At 44.9% G+C, this 20,000-nt stretch overlaps 3 protein-coding genes across 10 annotated transcripts in view; 2 read left to right on the plus strand and 1 right to left on the minus strand.

Moving 5' to 3' along the window:
• Window positions 1-20,000, minus strand: part of ATF7 (activating transcription factor 7) — a 190,655-nt gene that overhangs the window by 82,538 nt on the left and 88,117 nt on the right. The window lies entirely within an intron of this gene.
• On the plus strand, window positions 8,460-12,354 carry HOXC9 (homeobox C9). The gene is made up of 2 exons (XM_071729411.1): window positions 8,460-9,080; window positions 11,441-12,354. The coding sequence occupies exons 1-2, from the start codon at window positions 8,519-8,521 to the stop codon at window positions 11,683-11,685; spliced, it is 807 nt and encodes a 268-aa protein (XP_071585512.1). The 5' UTR covers window positions 8,460-8,518; the 3' UTR covers window positions 11,686-12,354.
• Window positions 19,687-20,000, plus strand: part of HOXC8 (homeobox C8) — a 3,690-nt gene continuing 3,376 nt past the window's right edge. Inside the window, exon 1 of the mRNA XM_071729428.1 lies at window positions 19,687-20,000. This exon is cut by the window's right edge and continues 135 nt beyond it. Within this exon, the coding sequence (XP_071585529.1) occupies window positions 19,700-20,000 (301 nt within the window). The 5' untranslated portion in view covers window positions 19,687-19,699.

Raw genomic sequence — 20,000 nt, forward strand, 5'->3', positions numbered from 1 at the left:
ACTTTCTAGAAGGAGACATAAAAAGCAAAATCACTGTTGATGAAGGAAATCTGGCGTCTGAGTTACATGAGCAGTGTCCCTCTTGGGGGGGAAAAAAAAAAAAAAAAAAGGGATTATTTGGATTATTTTACTCCCTTTCGCCCCAAAAACGGGCTGGGAAAGTTGGGAAAAAGTTGGGAAAGTTGAATTTGCGTCTCGGAGTTTCAGAGGGGAAGGAAAAACGGGGGCAAAAAAAGCAAAGCAAAGAAAATATCACTGGAAGTGTCTGGTGCGATGTGTGGGGTTGGTGGTGTTGAAAATGGGGGGAAAAAACTGTACATATGGAGGGAGTAAAATAGTGGTTGTGGAGAGGAGATTCTGGTGAGGGCGAAGGGCTTTGCAGATGTTTGAGTGATATCTTGGGAAAAAAAAAAAAAAATCAAGCCCAAGTGTTGTGGGGGTTGGTGGCAGCGTGACCAGGCGCAGGTTGGCGTGGAGGTAAAAAGTGTGGAACTTCGGATATTTGCACTTTTCTGCCTGAGCGAAATGTCAGGCTGGCAGGTTGAGATCTGGCAGGAATATTGCCTTTTGGGGACTTTAAAAAAAAAATAATAATTCTGTTGGTTTCTTTGGTTTTGAGTGGGTTTGTTGGTTTTTTTTGGTTTGTTTTGTGTTTTTTTTTTGGTTGTTTGGGTTTTTTTGGCTGGAGGATCGTGATGTTTCGGGTTGTTGCCTTGCTTTTTGCCTTCTTACTGGTTTCTGTCCGAGGAGAATATTTCGATTGCCAAAATGTCAATGTCCTTGCTCTTGGGCTCTTGGTTTGGGGGTTCTAAGCCAGAATAAAATCCCGTGCGAGGAATTAATGTGATTTTTGGAGCGTCGGTTGGGAAATGTTTTGGGTTGTTTTGCTCTGCTGTGTTAAAGATGCTGTGTTTGAAGCGTGGAAATGGCCAAGGAACTGTTGATTATGTTTAAAGCAATGATATTGCGTGCAGACCGGTTATTTTAATCATCTTTTTAGGTTTGAATACACCAGGCTGGAAAAAAAAAAAAAAAGGGATTTAAAAAAATGGTAAGGGAAGAAAAAAAAAAAAAAGAAACTCATTCACGGTACTGTAAATTAATATTTCAACAGGGACAAGGTTGATTACTGGTACTTTTAACCATAATTATTTGATATAAGTGCTGTGATAATTGAATGATTTAAAGGTTTCATTACATGTATGATGAGTTTGCCTTCTCTGTATTAACTATCTGCAGATTTCTTTCCCTTTCTTCTAACAGCATGTACAAGACAAACCAGTATCTATTATGTGCATATTAAGATTGATTTTATTTCTGAGAGTCCACCCCCCTGGAGAGAAAAAGAAGAATCTAAAGTTAATATGTGTTTAGCAACCCGGCTCCAGAAATGCAATAAAAGTTAAAATGTCCCCTACTGTTTTTTAATTATGATATTAGATCAGGAAGAAGGACGCTGGGAATTTATTGCTGGAACTATTTGTTAGAGTTGTGGTGGTTGTTGGTTGGGGATTATTTTTTTTTTTTTTTTCTTCTTCTCTTTTTTTTTTTTTTTTTTTTTTTTAAATATGTAAAAACATGGGTAGTCAAAACAGACACCACGCTGTTCGCCTTCATCTTTCTTGGCGGAATATTGGTTGCTGTGTTGCTCGAGCTCAGGCACTTTCTGGTGCTGTTCCCCCAGTAAAATATTCTCCAAATTCCGACCCTCTGCGGTGCCGAATTTTTCTCGCGTCTCTTTGTACCACGCTCCGCTCCCAGCAGGTGTCATTTTCAAACCTGGAGGGTTTTGCCTTTCTCTCTCTCTCTGTGTGTACAGACTTCCCCGTGGGATAATTTTTCTCCTTTGCCTCCAGGACTGGGTTTTTTGGGGATGTTTTTGCATCTCCTTAGCGAAATCTGTGGGGTGGAGAAGTTGGGTTGGAGGCTGTGGGGAGGTGAGGTTGTGTTAGGAAATTCTCCCCCCCAACACCTTTATTCTTTTCTTTTATTTTATTTTTTTCCCTCTTTTTCAGCAGGGAAAGAACTGGGGTTATATTATGGGTTGCTTCCCTCCTCCTCCTCCTCCTCCCTCGGAATAAAAGCGCTCCTGGATATTTGGCTGGGGTGGGTGGGTTTGGGGCTCAGCTCTTTCCTCCCAGACGGACCCGTTCCAGGGCTGGAAAACAAAAGTGGGGCTGGTGGAGGGGGTCGTGTAAATGGCAGCGAATTTCCCTGCTCAAGGTTGTTATCTTTAGGTGTCTGGGTGTCTGGCTCAGGCACCCGGTATTTACCCAGGTACCGGCTCTGCAGATGACCTCTACGAATAACTGGCTGGGAGGGAGGGAGGGGTGGATGAAGCCAGAAAAAAAGGGGGGGTTGTTGAAATATTCTTTCTTTTCTAAGCCGTTTTTGCCGTAGATAGAAACAAGTTGAAGTCTGGGCTGAGCTTTGCACCAGGCCAGAGATATTGCGGTGGAAATTGGGCTGGAATCCATCGCCTAAAGCAGCAAGCAGCACCCCTCGTCCCTCCGCTCCCCCACCCTCCTCTTATCCATCTCGTGGGCTTATTGTCTTTTTTTTTTTTTTTTTTTTTTTCCTTTTTTTTTTTTTTTTCTCCTTCCCAACACCTTGTGCTCACTTTCGAGCTCGCTGGTGTGCAACTGGAGCAGCCAGACAATAGGATTTGCAGACACAACTTGGAGCTTGCAACTATAGTTATCTATGCTAATTACAGGGTGTCTGACAGAAAGATAACAAATGTAAAGGGAGAAGTATAGAAATATGTTTCTTCAGGCAGTATGCACTTCGCCTCTCTGGGTTCAGGCTTGTTTTCTTGCTCTTCTTTTTAATTTGCTTCGCTGGGAATTTTTTTTTCCCCTTCCCTTGACCTGCGTTTTGTATCACACCCAAAAAAAAAAAAAAACAAAACAAAAAAAAAACAAAAAAACCAAAAAAACCACCACAACCCGAGCTAACCTGGAGAGCAGCAGGGAGAGGAGCTTTATTTTTGAACCCTCCCCGCCTGCTTCCAGACGAGCTGCTGCCTGGGAACATCTGCAGTGAGCTTCGTCTGGTGGAGACCTGAAATTTTGGAAAAGGAGACCATAACACACTTAAAGAAATTGTTCTGAGCTTTAATTGCACCTCGGAATTTATTGTCTATTAGCCGTACCTCCAACACTGGAGAGACAGGAATTCTTAGCAACAAACAGAGGGGGGGTGTGGGCTGGGGAGAAGGGGGGGGGGAAGCTCTTAAGCAGGTAAAAAACTCCTGCAGTGTCATTTTAAGCTGAATGCTGATTTTCTTTGCCTTCACCACGACTCCCATCTTGGCGCAGATTGGGGTTTTCACGTTGATAGAAAGCGATGTGCCTGAAAGTTCCAGCGCTCTGTTGTTGTTCTGGGGATCTTTTTCTATCCGATCGTTTATAAGAAAGCCGGGAAAAAAAAAAAAAAATGATATTTCACTCACGCAGAGGATTCTGCAGGGCAGGGGAAAGGCAAAGCCTGCAGTCGCGCTGCTGCAAGATTCGCGGATGGCATTTGGCCTGAAACTCATCTCTCCCCATATTTATTTAGTTTAAGAGACAATCCTGGAATAAACAGACGGCATCTGGGGGATTAGGAAATATTTTGCAGGCTCTTCAGAGAGTCTGCTTGAGAGTCATTGAATGCATTGTGTACAGTTCTTTTTTTTTTTTTTTTTTTCCTTTTTTTTTTTTTTTTTTTTAAGGAAAGGAGTGGTGAAGAAGGAACAAAAGAAAAAGAGAAAGAACTTGGGCAGGCAATAGAGTAGAGGAAAGGGAATGAGGAAGGACAAAGAAGGGGGGGGGATAAAATTATAATTAAAAAAAGGAAATTTATTCCGGGTTAAGGCTGAAAATCCAAGCAGGGAGTGGGAGCTGGAGCTGGCTGGATGTTACTTTCGGTTCCCTTCTGGAGGGATATGAAGCCAGCACCGTCCTTCCCCGCTCCTCCAAAGCCGGGGCTGGAGGTGTGAAGCGGGGCCGGGGGGGAGCTGGGGGGGCCAGAGCCGGGGGGGGAGGTAAAAGGAGCGGAGAAAGCACCGATTTCTTTTTTAATCCGAACTTGACAGTGTTAATTGAACCAAGGGAATGTGGATGGTTTTGTTGAGGGTTTGTTTTTTGTTTTTTTTGGTTTTTTTTTCCCCGTTTGTCTGCCTGTCAAGGGGGGGGCTGCTCCTCCCCAAATTCCCCCCCCCCCCCCCCTCCTCCTCCTCCTCTCCCCGCATCGCTCCAGGCAGCGGCTCCGGGGCTGCCCCCGCCGGGAGCTGCGGGATTCGGCCTCGGGGTGCCCGGGCAGAGCTGCAGCCCCTCTCCGGAGGGAAGAGGATGGTGGTGCTGGGGCCTGGAGCTACCACAGGCAAAGGGGGATATCCCCCCAACCTCCCCCCTCTCTCCCTCTCTCCCTTCCAATTCCTCCCGACTGCTTTTCCTCACCACCACTTTTTTGGGGAAAAAAAAAAAAAAAAAAAATCAAAAAGCCAGGAAAAAAACCCCAAAACAAAAGCAAAGTCACCTCAGCAGAGAGGCTGCCCAATAGTTGTTTTGGTTTAGGTTTTTTCCTTCCTCTTCTGATTATTATTTTTTTTTTTTTTTAATTAGTGGTTTGGTTTTTTGGTTTTGTCTCTGTCCCTTCCAATCAGGGAGGAAATTCTCCAAAGAGAAAGGAGAAGATCTGGAAGTGGGGAAAGAGCCTTGGCTGCAGGCAGAGGGCAGGGAAGGGGATGGATGCAGCTCGGGCTGAACACAGAGACTTGCAGGGCTCTTAGGCGAACATTTAGCTCGAAAAGGTGTCAGAAGTCAACTGGGCAGGGCAGTGCTCAGACAAAGACTTAATTTTCTGGAACCTCCTCATTTTCGGGACGATTTTTTTTTTTTTTTTAATAATCGTTATTATTTATTTCCGCTATGAAAAAAAAAAAAAACCCACAATAAAACTATAAATGCTCATACAGATTGTGGACTGCTAGGCTTAGTTTCGCTCAGTGCAATTAAGTTCTTTTTCTCCCCCTGCAGATTCAAAAGGGGAGGTGAGAGGCATTAAAAAAAAATTACATATTTATACCAGTCTGCCTGGCAGGGATGTGATAGTTGCCCATCATTTCAGAAGAGGTGATCTCCCATTACCAAGTCCCGAAGCTTTTCTGCAGGCACAGGAGTCCGGCTGGATCGTGCAGAAAAGCTGCGAGATAATCTTGTAGCTGCTGAACCCAGTAGCAAGGAGTGGTTTAAATCCAGTCTGGAGCTTTGCTTGGGAACCCTGCTGCTGGAAAAGGAGAATATTTCAGGATATTGCTTCCTCTGCCCTGCTCTAGGAGCGGACTTGCTGCACATAACTTTGCGTTCGGCCACGGGGATGGTTTCACGGCGAGAGAAGCGTGAAAGGACAATATTTTACCGGGGTCCGCGGTCGTGTTCAATTTTATGGGGGGTTCACGTCGTGTTACGGGGTTTTGCAGGAGGGAAAACGTTGACTTAAGCCGTGTCCTCAGGCTTAAACCCTGCCTTGAGCCCCAGCCCGTGCCTTGGGGTTGCTTTAAGGTGTCTCCATCTCTGCTTTGTACCGCTCAGAGCCCAGCAGCCCCTGACTCTGAGGGCTTGGGATCGCCACCGCGATGGGATTTTTTTTTTTTTTTGGTGTTTCAGACCCCACAACAACCCGGGGAGGGAATCGTTCCGTGGGTTGCAGTTTTCCGGGCGAATAAAAGAAATCTTGGCCAGATTTGTTTGCCTTTGTGTAGCACCAACATGCACCGTCCACGACTAATTTAGTGACCTTGCCTGCACGCAGTAATGTTGGAAAAACTGCTCCTACTTATTAGAACTGCGTGGCTTGGGTAATTTCTCCTCGATTTGCGGTTCGTCTATGGTGGAGTGTGTAATTTTTAATTTTTTTTTTTTTTTTTTTCCCCCTCATCTCACTCTGCTTCCCAGTCCTTCTCTCCCTCTGCATGCTCTGCCCTTCCTTTTTCTCTCCCTGCTTCTTTTTTTCCCCCCCCTTCCTCCCTCTCCTTTTCTGCACATACAACCCTGCTTTTGTAAGGATTCTCTTTAAAATGTTCCCCCAAAGTAGAAAAACCCAAGCTGCTTTTTCCCCTCCACATGTCACAGCCCACTACCTTAGCAGCCCTGCAGAGTGAGTACTTTTAAAATGGGAATAGATAAAAGAATGATGAGGAGATATAGATATATATATATATATTTTTTTTTTTTTTTTTTCCTTTGCGAACATAAAAATAATCGTCATTGGAGACTGGTGATTGACAGGTAAATTGGTCTCGATAAAGGCCAAAGAAGATATTCTGCTCCTGCAGGAATATTTCCCTTTAAGAGCTCACATAAAGCAGGGGACTTAAAACGGAATGAGGGATAAATTCTAAGGGGGGGCAGGGGGGGGAGCGAGGCGATGACTTTTCCGTTCAAAATCGGAAAATCCGGAGCCCCTTGTCAAACGCTCCCCATCATATTTTGATTTTTAAAGCCTTCCCCATTTTTTTTTTTTTTTCCGAGAGGGAAATCCTGTTTCTACCAGCAGCCTCGGGTCATTCTTCTTATTATTTTATATGTACATATTTATTTATTTATCTATCTATCTATTTATCTATCTCCAGTCCAGGGAACTGCGGTGCAAGATTTTATCTGAGGGGGTAATTTGGAGGGGCTGGAAGGGTGTTTGTGTGTGTGTGTCCTGCCAGCATCACTCCCCCTTAGCCCTGAATCTGCCTTTAATCTCTCTTCTCCCCCTGCTTCCATTCCCCGTGGAATTTACTGAGGGGAAAAGAAATATTAATTAATAAAAGCAATAATTGGAGAGGTTTCTGCCGTGTGGGACTGTGCAGAACGCCTGTCACTGGTGGACGCTGTATCACCACAGACATCCTGCCCACCCCCCTGCCTCTCCCAGGGAGGGACCCCCACTGCTTCCTCATCCAGAGCAGAGGGGGGAGAGGGAAAAAAAAAAAAAATCTTGCAAATTTGGACAATTTCCCTCCCACCCCCAGAAAGCCCGAGGTGGATGGAGAACCCTAGAGAGAGCCCAAATAATCCATATTTTTAGGGGGTTCTCTTGCTAAAAAAAAAAAATAAAAATAAAAAAAAAAAATCAAGAGAAGTTATTTGTGGTTAGGTATCTTATTTTTATTTTTTACCTTCCAAAGAAATCGCCTAACTTCCTTCTTTCAGACTCCAATGGGCGTGAGCTATTTACCTACCTGTCTTTTCTTACAAAAGAAAGGTTAATTCTCTCAAAATGCAGGCAGGCTACCACCGAGTTTTTAACGCTCCCAACTTCTTCAATCGATTTGGTGCAAAAAAAGAAAAGTTTCCAGGCGTTAAAAAAAAAAAAAAAAAAAAAGAAGAAGAAGAAAAGAAAAGGATAAAAAGAAAAAAAGAAGCAAAAAAAAAAGAACAATCATGTGCCCCACACACATTGTTGCTTCCTCCTGATACGGAAAAGCTCTCTCATCCTCAGCTCGAGAGCTGAAAACTCAGTCCTACGGTTTTATTTAATGAACGACACGTTTATGAACAATCAAATGATCCTCGTAAAAATTTTATTGAAGGACATAAAAACATCCACGACTACTTGCCGAATAATGCAGCCTTTCACTGCAAAAGCTCAGGCTTTTTTTTTTTTTTTTTTTTTAAGGGGGGGTTGATGGTCTTCTTATTTCCCCCTCCTTTTCCAAAGATGCTCCTCGTCCTATTTATTTAATCTTTTTTCCTTTTCTTTCTTTCTTTCTTTTTTTTTGCCTCCTGAAGATACTTAATTCTCAAAGCAGGACTAGATGTGCCTGTGCCCCACAGATTTCTCAGCTGCTCAGCAGCCTGACGATGAGACAGCGCTGCAAAAGATGACAAAAGCCCCCTCTGCTTTTAGGTTAAAAGCTTCTCCCCCCCTCAGCTCCTTTCTCCAAGTGGGGAGCCCACCTCCACCGCACTTCTCCCCTCTCTCCTGCCCACCGATATTCAATTTAATGTAAGCATTAGAGCCCAGGAGCTGCAGAAGCAAAGGACAGAGACAAATTACGTCAAGAAATAGTTCCTGGACTACCTTCTACAATTACCTTCCACCTTCCTCAACACCAGGGCAAATCCCCCCCCTCTTCCTCCTCCAACCCGCGGGCAGAGCATCCCCCGGCTGAGGATCGGCCGAGCCTCCCTCCTCCCCATCTCCGCCCCATTTCCATCAGTTTTAGGAAAAGCCGGGTGGCGTTAGTAATAGGAAGGAAGGAAAGGAAAGGCAAAAAAAAAAAAAAAAAAAAAAAAAAGGGGTGGGGGTGGAGGGGGAAGAGGAAAAAAAAAAAAAAAAAAAAGAAAGGGGGAAAAAAAAAAAGGAAAAGAAAAAAAAAAAAAAAGACCTGCGGATTGATCCACGCTATATTTTTGGGTAAATACAATCACGTGAGGGCGGGCAGCCAATGGCACACTGGGAAAGGCTGAAAAAATAATTACCTGCCCTGATTGTTCTATGAGAAGATAAAAAGTACACATACAGTTCATACAATAATCTTATGAATGTAAAAGAGGGGGGAACCATGTCGGCTTCTGGCCCCATAAGCAACTACTATGTTGACTCCTTGATAAGCCACGAAAACGAAGAGCTCTTGGCCTCCAGGTTCCCCAGCTCTGCCTCCCACCCGGCTGCTGCCCGACCGTCAGGATTAGTCCCGGATTGTGCCGACTTTCCGTCTTGCAGTTTCGCCCCCAAACCGGCCGTTTTTACCACCTCCTGGGCTCCCGTCCACTCCCAATCCTCCGTGGGCTACCACCCCTACGCTCCCCAGGCACCCGTGGGGGCCGAGCCCAGGTACATGAGGACTTGGCTGGAACCCCTCGCCGGGGCCGTCTCCTTCCCGGCCTTCGCCCCCGGTGCTCGCCCCTACGGCCTCAAACCCGACGCCTTCCCCGGGCGACGGGCGGAGTGTGGCCCCGCCGACGGCCGTGGTTACGCGGACTACATGTACGCGGCTCCGGGGGAGCTGAGAGACAGAGCAGCGCAGACAATTCCTTCCCCGGAGTCCGAAGCCATCGCTTCCAGCAAACACAAAGAAGAAAAGCACGAATTAGACCCTAGTAAGTCGAAGTCATTCTTGTTTACGACCGGGGAAGGCATTACGGCTTCCAGGACCCTACTCAATAAAATGAAATTACCTTAGAGAGAGAGAGAGAGAGAGAGAGAGCCCCGACCCTAAAACTCCAGATACGCAGGAAGATCTGGGGGTTTGAGCGAGTCCGCCTAGCAGAGCCGGAGAGCGAATATCTGTACTTTGTTTTGGGCTCTTTAGTCTTTTTTTTTTTTTTTCTTTCTTTCTTTTTTTATCCTTTTTTTTTTTTTTTTTTTTTTTTTTTTTTTTAATTTGCGATGGGAGGAAGGGATCTGGGGAGAAGGAGTGTGTGTAGGGGGGATGTTGGCTTCTTTGATCAAATATTCATCACCTTCCACCCGGGGGGTATTATAAAAAAAAGAAAAAAAAAAAAAAAAAGAAAAAGAAATATATAGAGAGAAGGAGAGTGTGTGTGTGAGAGGGAGCGAGAGGGGGGGAGGCAAAGGGAGAAGCCTCTTCGCTTTCAAATATTTCCAATTTCAAAGAACAAGGAAGAGTTGCTGTAGCTGGCTGGAAGTGAAAGCATTGATGTGGGCTGTGTTGGTTTGGGGTTTGTTTTTTAGTGCTGTTATTTTTTTTTTTTTTTTCTGTATGTGTGTGTGTGTTTGGGTTTTTGTTGTTTGGTTTTTGGGTTTTGGTTTGGTTTCTTTTTTTTTTTTTTTTTTTTTTTTTTTCCTCCTTGGGAGAAGAAAGGAGTCTCTCTAGCTAAATGCAGAGGTGTCTCTTTATCTCTTTTTAAAATCAATAAAAGCCCCACCGATGCAATTAGACATAAAAAGCTCCAACACGTGGGAATGAAGGAAAAGGTGGGTGCCCTGGGCTGGGGGGGTGGCTGAGTGTGTAGAGGAGAAGGAAGGAGGAAAATTGGAATTGTAAAGGCATAAACCAAGTGTGTGGAAGGAACTGAGGGCAAAAGGCAGCGAGCGCAGGACGTTGGACCATACACTTGAGGAAAGATCTTCTGCAGCCCAAGTGAGAGAGGGAGGGGGGAGGAAAACCCTTAAAAAAAAAAAAAAAAAAACCCAACAAGCCAACAAACCCCAAACCAACCCAACTCAGCCATCAGGAAACCTTGAACACTGTAGGGACAGGAGTCAGGTAACCACCCCCATCACCTCCAGGCTGCAGAGGGTGCCAGCTCTTGGGGGGCTGCAGGCAGGAGCTCAGCTCAGCTGCGGGGATTTAAAAATAAAATAATAATAATAATAATAATAAAATAATAACAAAAAAAACCCCAAACAAACCAAAACCCCAAAACACACCAAAACAACCCAAACCCAACCCCTCCGCACCAAACCCTCCCCGGGGTGCAGCTCAGCATCCGCGGGGGATGCAGGCAGGGATGCACCCGCCGGGTACCGCACACCCCCCCCCCCCCCGCAGCAGTGCCCTGGGTTTGGTGGGACAACCCCCCCCGCCCCCCGGCCTGGGTGATTTCCGAGCGATAAAAGCGGGTGACAGGAGCTGGGGGGCACCTTGGTGCCTCGGTATCTCGCTCTCTATCTGGAAAGGCGCTCACACCTCTATTTATGACAGGCGGGCTGGTGGCTGGTGCCAGGCACCCTCGTGATAAAAATTAGGAGAGGAATCAGGGGTGAAAGTCTCCCCTTTGCTGGCAGGAGTCTGCCTGAACCGGGCAGAGGGGGGAGAGGGAAAAAAAAAAAAAAAAAAAAAAAAAAAGCAGCACAACCTTCTCCCAAGAAAGGAAGAGAGGGGTTTGGTGTCCTGGCCAAGGCTGCAGTGTGGAAGGTCCCTTAGGTTAAGAGGGGGAAGGAAAAGAACATAAAATAAAGATAAAATAAATATTAAAAAAGGAAAGGCTCCCCAATTTCTGGGAGCCAGTGGGACATCCCCCGTGTCATCCTTAGGATATTAAAAAAATAAAAAACCAAAAAAAACCACCAAACTCGGCTTTCCAGTTCTGGGAAAGCTTCTAGGGAAAGTATTGGAGAGCTGAGGTTGTAAAAAGAGTTTATGGGCCTATGAAATGGTGGGAATTTTGACTTTTTATGACTATGTTCTTAGATTACTGCTAGCAGCAGTCATGTGGATAATTATTATTTTAAACCCATTGCTCGAGTTTTATTTACTGAAACTTTTATGTGAGAACAGCAGCAAAAGAGAAGGAAATGACCCCTCCAAAATAAACAGATAAAACTCTTCTGAAGGTCACTTAAAATATTTAGGTAAGACCTACTAATTAAACAGGTTTCTTTCTGGAGATACAGCAGGGCACGGAGGGGGGGAGGGAAGGAAGGCCAGCGGTGTACATTGATTTCCCCCCCCCCAGAAAAAAAAAAAAATATATAAAAAAATCTTCTTTCTCAGACAATCCCGTCGCAAATTGGATTCATGCGCGCTCCACGAGGAAGAAAAGATGTCCTTACACAAAGTATCAGACCCTGGAACTGGAAAAAGAGTTTTTATTCAATATGTACCTTACACGGGACCGGAGGTACGAAGTAGCCAGAGTCCTAAATCTCACTGAACGCCAAGTCAAAATCTGGTTTCAGAACAGGCGAATGAAAATGAAGAAAATGAATAAAGAAAAAACCGATAAGGAACAGCAATAAAGTTGGCAAAGTCCAGTCAATGAGAAACGAGGGTGGAGAGAGAGAGAAAAAAAAAAAAAAAAAAAAAAAAAAAGAGGAAAAAAAAACCGGAAAGAAAAAAAAAAAAAAAATAAAAAAAGAGGCTGTTTTGGGGAGATGAAATGTTTCTGACTTTGAATGTGCGGATGAATGTTTAGCATTATAGGCAAACACAGCAAGCGTTTTGGGACACGAGTCTTTTCTAAAATGCAACTAAATAAAAGAAAGATGTTTGGGGGGGTTGTTTTCTCTTCCTTTCTTCTTCCTTGTTTTGTCCTCCTCAGAAAACAAACACAAGAAGTACTTGAATTTTTATTTTTATTAATATTTTTTTTTTTTTTTTAGTATTTTATTTCATAAATTAAACTTATCCAGTATTTTTATTTTTTAATCCCGCGAACTCGTGAGTGAATATTTTGTACAAAAGAGAGGAAAAAAAAAAAAAAAAAAAAAGACAAAAAAAAAAAAAAGACAAAAAAAAAGACTGAAGGGAATATGGCTCGATGATGTTCTGTCATGGTGTTGAACGTTTCTGCTGTACTTATTTGTGTATTTTATTCTCGTCTCAGAACCGTTCTGTAATACTGTTATGTTCGCTATTGTAGAGCAGCTCTATGTAAATATACCTAACGTCACAAGAAAAAAGGAAAAAAAAAAAAAAAAAAAAAAAGGAAAAAAAAAAAATCAGTATGTAGATGTCTTTTTTTTTTAAAGCCCTTTGCAGAGGAGCAGCCCCGGGGCTTTGCCAACCGGTGCCGGTGCCTCTGCGGACCCGAGCATCCCCCGCAGCAGGAGGAGAGCAGAGATTTTTTTTCCTTTCTTTCTTTTCTTTCTTCCCTTCTTCCCTTCCTTGCCATCCCCAGCACTTTTCTATTTCACAGCACCGTAATAAAAAGGCGCTGAGGTAAGGGTTCTCTGTGCCATCAATTTTTAGATTGGGATAATTAATTGTACTAATTTATGACCCCGGGCAATCGAAGGATATGTAAAAAAAAAAAAAAAAAAAAAAAAAAAAAAGGGAGAGAGAGAGAGACTAAATATGGATGCTGGGAATAGAGGAGCTGGCAGAGGCTCCGCTGCTGCCACCCACTCAAGGGGGGCTTCTACTCTTCGGTAGGGTTGCCAAAAACTTGGAGGTTTGCTGGAAGTGCTGCTTCCCGCAAGGGAAGGAAGGAAGAAAAAAAAAAAAAAAAATTAAATATTTGAGGCGGAGAAAGGCTTGGAGGGGGGGGGGGTGAAGAAAGAGAAATAGAGATGTGCTGGTGAAGCCGGGAGATTTTCGGGGTAAAAGCGGGGGGGAAATGGTAGACACCCCCACGCACTTCAAGGTAGAAGGGGGAAAAAAAAAAAAAAAAAGGAAAGGAAAGGAGAGGGGGTGTTGGTTGTGGAAAGGTCAAACCCCCCCGTGCTGGTGCAGAGGCGAGAAAGCCGCTGCCCACAGCGCCTGGAGCCGGGGGGATTCAGGGCTCCTTCCCTGGGCTGGTTCCAGGCTGCTGGAGGAGAAAGGAGAGGCAGGAGATTGTATAAAAAATGAGCAGCGAGGGATGTTTAATCATAAAAACTTGTTATAAGGTCCCTTTCTTTAATGAAATGAGTGGGGCAGCGTTTTAATCTTGCTAATCAAAACCAGAGCAGGCGAGCGAGCTGCGTTTGTCGCCCTCGTCCCGGTTCCTCCGAAATAAAGACAAAAAAAAAAAAAAAAAAAAAAAATTTAAAAAAAAAAGAGAATAAATAAATAAATAAATTTTTAAAAATCTGGAAGCGATTACTTCTGCTGATCCCATAAAATATTGCTCTTTAATATTTCTTGCTGAAGCATTTGGAGATTTCTTTTCCTCCCCTGATTTGTGTCCTCGCTTTTCAAGCGGGGTCTATTTTTGTCACCGGAGGGGGACAGGCGCACCGCGGTCTGTCCGCGGAGACATCCCTGGAAGCAGGGGAAGCTAAAAAAGCCCTTTTACAATCCCAGTTTTGTGCTAGGTCTGTTTGGAAAAAAAAAAAAAAAAAAAAAAAAAAGAAAAAAAAAAAAACCCCACAACCCAAACCTTAACGAGCGCAATGAAATGGTCAGGTTAGAAAACATTTTAGCAGAGAGAAAGATTTATGGACCAAAAAAAAAAAAAAAAAAAAAAAAAGAAAGAAAAGGAGGAGGAAATCTTTCCACCTAAGTCATGTCAATGCTTTTTTCTTTTTTTTATTATTATTTTCTATATTATTATTCTTATGATTATTATTTTTCCTCCCGCCTGTTTCTCCTCTTCCCTTTCTCCTGCCTTTAACACAGAATAAAATCCTGGAAGGTTGGTGAGCAGCTCTTGACGAGGAGAGGGGGGGGGTGTGTGTGGAGAAAGAAATCATCCCCGCTTTATCACGATGAATTAAAAATGGGTGCGTGTGTATGTGGGGGGGGGAAAAAATAAAACAAAACCAAAAGATAATCCCCATCCTCATTTGGACAGGACTTTGGAGGCAGTTTCGGACCCGGCTCTCCGGAGGGGCTTGTCAGGAGCGTTTAGCGATGTTGAAAAGCCGTGATGTATGGAAGTTCATTTTGGCCCCGCTTTCATTCAAGCGGATCTCATTTCCAGTGCGACCACAGCCTGCTCCCACCCCCTGCCCCCCCCCTCCCTTCTCCCCAACCCTTTTCCCTCCCTCCCCAACCATCTCCCCGGCCAGACCCCCGTTAGGGCCGGCGGGCAGCGCAGGAGATGCCCCTTTGTCTCCAGCGAGCTGCGGGTTGGGGCTTTTCTTTTGTTGTTGGTGGGTTGGGTTGGGTTAAAATCCTGCCGCAGTTTTAGTTCATGTGCAAGGCCCCCGGTATCCTCAACATCTCCCCCTCCTCCTTCTCCTCCTCCTCCTCCTCCTCCTCCTCTCCCCCGGTGAAGGGTTACACCAGTTATAAAATGCCATTTGGCCCTGCTGGGAGGCTGCGCTGGTGCGGCTCAGCCATTGAATTTCTCCTCCACAGCAGCCAGAGGGGGGGGAAAAAAAAAAAAAACAACCACAAACCCCACAACCCACAAAAAAAAAAACCCCAAAAAACAAAAAAACCCCACACCAACAAACCCCCCCCCCCCAAAAAACCACCCCACCCCGGCTCGAAAGAAATAACAATATTAATGATAAAATAGATCCACGCGGCTCGCAGCCCGCAGCACACGCCGCGGCCAGGATTCCCGGGATTAATGTATCAAAATGCTTCAGTTTCGGGCATTTTTTGACATATGGCGCGTGTGTGCAGCCGCATACTGATACAGCTATTGTGTGCCGGCGCTTGTGAACATGCACGTGTAGCCCTGCCCGCGGAAAGATGCGCTGGAAGCCTTGGGAGAGGGGAATAAAAAGAAAAGAAAATTCTCGAAATATATACATCTAGGCGCGGAGATAAAGTGCCGGGGGGGGTTCTGTTGTAGGTTTTCGGTTTATTTGGGATGCGTGTGTGGGGGGTGTGTGCCCGGTTTCGAATCAGCCCCTTTTGTAAAGGACACAAAACCGACAGGACCCTCCAGCTGTCCATAGGTACATTTCCGCAGCCAAAAAAATGCCACTTTTACAACTCTGTTTGTCTCCCTGCTATGCGGGGCTGAATAGGAGGGAACAAAACAGGACCCTAGATCTGGCTAGACGTCTGGCTTTAATTGCTTTATGGTTTAAATAAGGTGGGTGCTCTTCTCTTTGAAACCGGATTATTGGAATGTTTTGTCTACAAGCTACAAACAACAGACCCCCCTCGGATGAAGGGGAAAAAAAAAAAAAAAAAAAAAAAAAAAAAAAAAAGGGAGGGGGGAAAGGAAGAGGAAAAAAAAAAAAAAAAAAAGAAGAAAATCAAACCCCAACGCGACGCTAAAACTGATAAAAGAGGGGAGGTGGGGAAGGATGCACATCTGGTGGGTTGTTTGGTCCTGCGTGCGTGTGATTTTTTTTTTTATTATTATTGTAGTGGGTAAGAAAAGGAGGAAATGTTTGAGGGGGAATTAAAAAAAAAAAAAAAAAAAAGGAGGAGGGGGGGAGAGATCTCTCTTTTCTTTTTTTTTTTTTTTTTCCCCAAAAATCTCCCTCACCCTGAGTGTTCACACGGAGGTGGCGACACGAAGCACCCCAAAGCCGGGGTGCTAGGGAGGGATTCTGGGTTACAACCCCCCCCGCCGGGTTATCCGCGGGGGTCTCCGCACCCCCAAGCCCCCAGGCCCCGGCGCTGCGCCCCTGCACGGCCGCGAGATGGCGCTGTTGCCCAATGATAGCGCGGGAATGCGCGCGCCCCGCGCCCGCGGAAGGGACAAGGAAAGGGGGGGGGGGCACACACACAAGGGACAAGGGGAGCAGGGGGGCACGGAGCTGTTTGTCTTCACCCCCCCCTTTCAAACCCCCCGCGTCGTGCTGAAAACCCTCCATAAAAAGAGCTTTTTAAAATTTTTAATGTCATTTTTTTCCTTTTTTTTTTTTTTTTTTTTTTTTTTTTTTTTTTTTCCCTTGCGCGGAGCAGCTCTCGGGGCTGAGATCTGACAGCGCGGGGGAGAGCGCATAAATGCATAAAAAATGCTTGCGCAGAGAAATTGCCTATTTTGAAGTGGTTGTGGGTTGGTTGCTTGTTTCTTTTTTTTTTTTTCTTTTTTTTTTTTTTTTTTTTAGCTTGCTTCCTCTTTATTTACGCGCGTCACGTATCTCGCCCAAGCCTCCTCTTTTTGGGGTGGGGAAGGAGGGAATGACATTTTTTCAGTGAAGGTCAGGGCAAAGAAAGGTGGGGGGGATAAAATAAACTCGGGGAGGGTACAAAGAAACACGGAAAAGTCCAATAATAACCCAACCACCCCCAGGAAACCCCCCCCCTACACCCATCCCCGCACCTAAACACGGCCAAAATCGTAAAGACAAAGAGCAGCACTTTCCCCAGACAGTAAATATCAAAATATTTCTCCTTAAAAAGAAGAAGGCAATTGCTTGTATCTCTTTTAATTAAATTAAGGAGCAGGGAGGGGGGGTGCGGGGTTTTCGCGGCCCCTAAAGGGAAATATTCATTTCCCAGCCCAAAAAGGACGATCCTGCACCTTTCCCCCCTTGCATCCAGGGATAAAGATGGGGAAAAAAATGCAGTATCTCTTCCCAATCTAAACCCCAACCGATCTGACAACTTTCTGTGTGGTTATTTAGCTTTTTACTTCCTTCATTCTCTCTCGGTTGCCTTCAGTGCCCGGGCAAGGATTTAAAAATAGAAAAAGTATTGATTAGGGGAGGAAAACGGTCACCCCGATTACAAGCTGTTAATTAAGGAGTCTCTGTCCCTAGCTGCTCTTTTTTTCAGTTTTCTTTCTTTCCTTTTTTTATTTTATTTTTTTTTTTTTGGGGGGGGGAGGCAAGGTTTCTCTAGGTAAAGGATAATTTGGGGGAGGGGGATGAGGTGGGTGAGCTCTGGAAAAAAAATCATATAATCACGGTGCCGTCCTTGGGGTTTTTCGGGTATTGAAGACGCAGCTGATTTTTAAAAAATATTTTCACCCTAGGAGGTGAATATAAAAAAAAAAAAATTATAATGTCACTGTTCTCCTGCATAGTTCATTGTCTGCTGACGGGGAGAAAAACCCCACCACATGGAGTGGAAAAATACACCCTCGAGGTATGAAAATCTAATAAAGGTGGACGGGGTGGCTACTGGGTCTTTGCCTCTTCTGGAGAAATGTTTAAAAAAACCGTGAAGAAGAAAAGAAATAAAAAAATACAGTTTCAGTCTCACCAAGAGGTCTGAGCCACCCAAAAACCAGAGAACGTGACCTTTACTGGGCAGAAAAAACACCTCAAACCAGCTTGGCGAGCCAGGAGGGGTTTTTTTTCCTCCTTCCAACACTTGAAATAATCGGTCAGAGTAACCCAGGTCCCTTCTGAAAATAATTAGGCTGCTTCTTGGCTTGGGGGGTTTGTTTTGCTTTGTTTTGTTTTGTTTTTGTGGAAGAGACATGAGGGAAAAATTTGACGGTCTGTGGACTTTTGGAAGAAACACGAGGGTTGCTCACAACCCTCTGGTCATTTCGTGGGTTTGTTCCTTTTTTTTTTTTTTTTTTTTTCGGCTCGACAGAAAAGATTCTTTTGGCGAAATGTTGGTGTCGTGTCTCCCCCCCCCTTTTCTTCCCCCCCCGAAAAATTAACGCGAATCCTGGTGGTTTGATGCGATTTTTTTTTTTTTTTTTTTTTTTTTTTTAATGAGCTGAGTTTCCTCCATGCAGTCGTAAAAATGAAGTGTCCGAAGGGCTGCAGCGAGTGGTCACTTGTGGTGCAAAAACTGGGAGCGAGCGGCACAAATCCCCCCTCGCAAAGGGAAAACCCGGGGAAAATCTTTATGATGAACGGCAAAATAATAATAATATTTAAAAAAAAAAAAATAAAAAAAAAATAAAAAAAGGCCGGTGGTTATTTTTTTACAGGCACGCACAAAAGGCAACAGACACTTTCTGGCTCACTTTGCCTCCCTCTCTCTCGTCCAAAGTCTTTAAGCAAGGTTCTACTTTAATCCCTTGGAAAAGACGCTTCCCTCTTATTTCCAGCCGGTTTTTTTTCATGAAGCAAGAAAGAAAAAGGGGGGGGGCCTGGAGAAGGAGTAAGGGGGGGGGGGGGGGCTGTGTGTGGGAATTAATAATAAATAAGTCCCCATAATTTTCTGCCTTTATTTTCTTTAAAGAAGGACACCAAGAGCAGCCAATCAATACGGAGCCGCTTCCCTCGCCCGCTCGCTCCCGTTTTGCTTTTGTTTGATCCCAATCTCCCAACCACCGGCACCACAACAACAACAACGCAGGCACAACCCCCCCCCCCTCTCCTCCCTCATCCCCCCCACCCACCCACCCACCCCCCTTCCTCAAAAATAAATTTCAAAGCCAAATTATATAAAGATACAAAAATCTGGGCTCAGCCACTCCAACCGCACCACAACCCCCCCTCCCCCCCTTCTCTACCCCACTCAAGGTGGGACCAAACCCCCCCAAACCCCCCCAACACAATGACAGCAACAACAACACCACCAGGGGCACCTCCCCCCCCCCATCCTCCTTGGTGACCCCACGGGAGGGAGGGGGAGTGGGCGATGCTGAGAAGAAGAAGAAGCTCACCCCCAATTTTTTTTTTTTTTTTTTTTTTTTTTTGGGGGGGGCGGTGGGTGTTGTTCTTTTTTTTTTTTTTCTTATTCTGGAAGGGGGGGTTGTGTTGTGGGGAGGGCAAGGTGGGGCTGCATGGGCTCCCTTTACCTGTTGAGGTTACCTAGGCTGACCTCCCAGCGCATGTATTTGCTGCCATCAGTGAAGAGGCTGCTGCTGGGAAAAAAAAAAAAAAAAAAAAAAAAAAAAAAGGGGTGGGGGGGTTGTGGATGTGGATATTAATGCGCACCTTCACCCTCCTCCACTCATTAGGTGTGGGGCCCCCCCTTTATCCGGAGGGTTGTGTGTGTATCTCTCCCCCCCCTCCCGGCACAGACCACCTTTCCTTCATCCCAACCTCCCCCCCCCCAAAAAAAAAAAATAGCGCCCCAAAACGCTGTCATTTGGCTGTCTCGGCGTGCGGAGGGATGTGTATATATCGCGTGTGAGGGGAGAGAGGAGGGAAAAAAAAAAAAAAGAAGAAGAAAAAAAAAAAAAAAAAAAAAAAAAGCCACACCACCGGGATTTTGAGGAATTTGCCTGTGGTGTTAAAGGGAAGGAGCAGAGTTACAGAGAAATTGAGAGAGAGAGCTCTACCTACCGACAGATTACAAGAGAAGTCAAGAGCACCGAGAACCAACCGTACAGACACACAGAGGCACCATGAAACGCCTTTGAGATCGCATTAAAAAAAAAAAAAAAAAAAAAAAAAAAAAAAAAAAAAAAAGCCACTAAAAAAAGCAGGACTTGAGACAGTCCAGGGACAATCTCGCACTAATCTAGAATTAAAGCCGTCTTTTTTTTTTTTTTTTTTTTTTTTTTCTTTTTTTTTTTTTTTTTTCCTTTTTTTTTTTTTTTTTTTTTTGCATGCGAGGGTCATGAGTTCCTACTTTGTAAATCCTCTCTTTTCCAAGTACAAAGGCGGTGAATCGCTGGAGCCAACTTACTACGACTGCAGATTTCCACAAAGTGTTAGCAGGAGCCATGCTCTCGTGTATGGTCCGGGCACTACTGCTCCCACCTTCCAGCACCCTTCACACCACGTCCAAGAGTTTTTCCACCACGGAACCTCCAGCATCTCCAACTCTGGATACCAGCAAAATCCATGCGCCTTGGCGTGTCACGGAGACGCTTCTAAATTCTATGGATATGAAGCTCTGCCGAGGCAATCGCTTTATG

Source organism: Heliangelus exortis, chromosome 31 (assembly GCF_036169615.1).
Source record: "Heliangelus exortis chromosome 31, bHelExo1.hap1, whole genome shotgun sequence".
In the NCBI taxonomy this organism is placed as follows: domain Eukaryota; kingdom Metazoa; phylum Chordata; class Aves; order Apodiformes; family Trochilidae; genus Heliangelus; species Heliangelus exortis.

What these genes read in the sequence shown, in the direction of transcription:
- HOXC9 (XM_071729411.1), top strand. Translation starts at nt 8,519, where the DNA reads ATGAATGTAAAAGAGGGGGGAACCATGTCGGCTTCTGGCCCCATAAGC. An exon ending in AAAGCACGAATTAGACCCTA is followed by an intron (nt 9,081 to 11,440) that starts GTAAGTCGAAGT and finishes CTTCTTTCTCAG; the next exon opens with ACAATCCCGTCGCAAATTGG.